At 46.1% G+C, this 1,709-nt stretch overlaps 1 protein-coding gene across 1 annotated transcript in view; it reads left to right on the forward strand.

The window, feature by feature from the left end:
* LOC108666634 (carboxy-terminal kinesin 2) overlaps window positions 1–1,709 on the forward strand; it is a 14,041-nt gene that overhangs the window by 4,838 nt on the left and 7,494 nt on the right. Inside the window, exons 6-7 of the mRNA XM_047879512.1 lie at window positions 282–429; window positions 1,070–1,283. Coding sequence (XP_047735468.1) covers window positions 282–429; window positions 1,070–1,283 — 362 coding nt within the window. The remainder of the gene's footprint in view (window positions 1–281; window positions 430–1,069; window positions 1,284–1,709) is intronic.

A 1,709-nucleotide genomic window follows, 5' to 3' on the forward strand; every position in this document is an offset into this window, starting at 1 on the left:
CAGCCTCACTCTTCATCATCACAGCCTCACTCTTCATCATCACAGCCTCACTCTTCATCATCACAGCCTCACTCTTCATCATCCCAGCCTCACCCTTCATCATCACAGCCTCACTCTTCATCATCCCAGCCTTACCCTTCATCATCACAGCCTCACCCTTCATCATCCCAGCCTCACTCTTCATCATCACAGCCTCTTGCATCATTATATTGCATTAAAGGGAGCTTGAGCAAAGTGCCTAGTCTCACCACAGCCCCCCTCATCATTGTACTTCGTTGCAGGGAGCTGGAGCAAAGTGGAGAGGCCAAATGCCGCTCCCTGGAGCGCTCCATACGCAGGCTGGAGGAAGACCTCGCCGCCCGAGAGCGCGACAACAAGAACCTCTCTGCTGACCTCGACATAAAAATTGACGAAATCAATGCGCTTAAGGTTTGCTATAAATTAACTAATTTGTGATGTTAAGTGCATGGAATTTGTTGTGAATTTGATGCTGCAAACGTTCTTTATAATTTTGTTATAATTCTAATTCAATCAGGCTGGTGACTTAAGCGAGACTTCTATTAATTAGTAAAGGCTGGAACAATACCTACTACTAATCTTCATACCAGTCGTAAGAGAGTTTAACCCAAGTTGTGATGAATGTGTTGAAGAATGAGAGAGAATTTTAAAGCTATGTAAAATTAAGTCTTCATTAACTTGGTAGGTACAGTCAAGCTGCATGGTTGATGCTGCTTGCCATTCGCCCTGTAGCTAGCAGCCCATCGACTTGAATATTTGTTGCAGTGCAAATAAGTCTTGACTATTGCAGTATTCAGGAATTTCTGCTTGATAACTAAATATTTCTGTGGAGGTAGCATTGGGTGTTGCAGAGTTAATGATTATTGACTAATTGTTTCAGTGCAAATGAGCATTGATTATTGTAGTTTTAATGGAGTATTTCCGGTTAACTAATGATTTATTTGTGTGCAGCGCTAGGTGAGAATCAATAAAGAATTAATTACGTTATTTAGGGACTGCAGCATCATTGAAGCATCGCTTGAAAACCATGATATTTATTTGCACTGTGCAGCGCACATTGAGCGAGTGCACAAGCGCGCAGGCGCTGGTGACGGCGCAGCTGGCGGCCGCGACGGCGCAGGTCGCAGAGCGCGGAGCTGAGGTCGTCTCCCTGAGGGCGGCCCTCAGCGACGCGCAGTCAGAGATCTCAGCTCTCAGACGCGACCTGCTGCAAGGGGAGGCCTTCAGGAAGAAACTCCACAATCAAGTGCAGGAGCTTAAGGTGCGTGAGTCATGGTGGCTTGGTTGGGTTTCGTGCATCTGATGACCATTGGTGGTGGCTTGGTTGTGTTTCGTGCATCTGATGTCCATTGGTGGTTGCTTGGTTGTTTCGTGCATCTGATGTCCATTGGTGGTTGCTTGGTTGTGTTTCGTGCATCTGATGTCCATTGGTGGTTGCTTGGTTGTGTTTCATGCATCTGATGTCCATTGGTGGTTGCTTGGTTGTGTTTCATGCATCTGATGTCCATTGGTGGTTGCTTGGTTGTGTTTCATGCATCTGATGTCCATTGGTGGTTGCTTGGTTGTGTTTCATGCATCTGATGTCCATTGGTGGTTGCTTGGTTGTGTTTCATGCATCTGATGTCCATTGGTGGTTGCTTGGTTGTGTTTCATGCATCTGATGTCCATTGGTGGTTGCTTGGTTGTGTTTC

Source organism: Hyalella azteca, unplaced genomic scaffold (assembly GCF_000764305.2).
Source record: "Hyalella azteca isolate HAZT.00-mixed unplaced genomic scaffold, Hazt_2.0.2 contig366, whole genome shotgun sequence".
Classification (NCBI taxonomy): Eukaryota; Metazoa; Arthropoda; class Malacostraca; order Amphipoda; family Hyalellidae; genus Hyalella; species Hyalella azteca.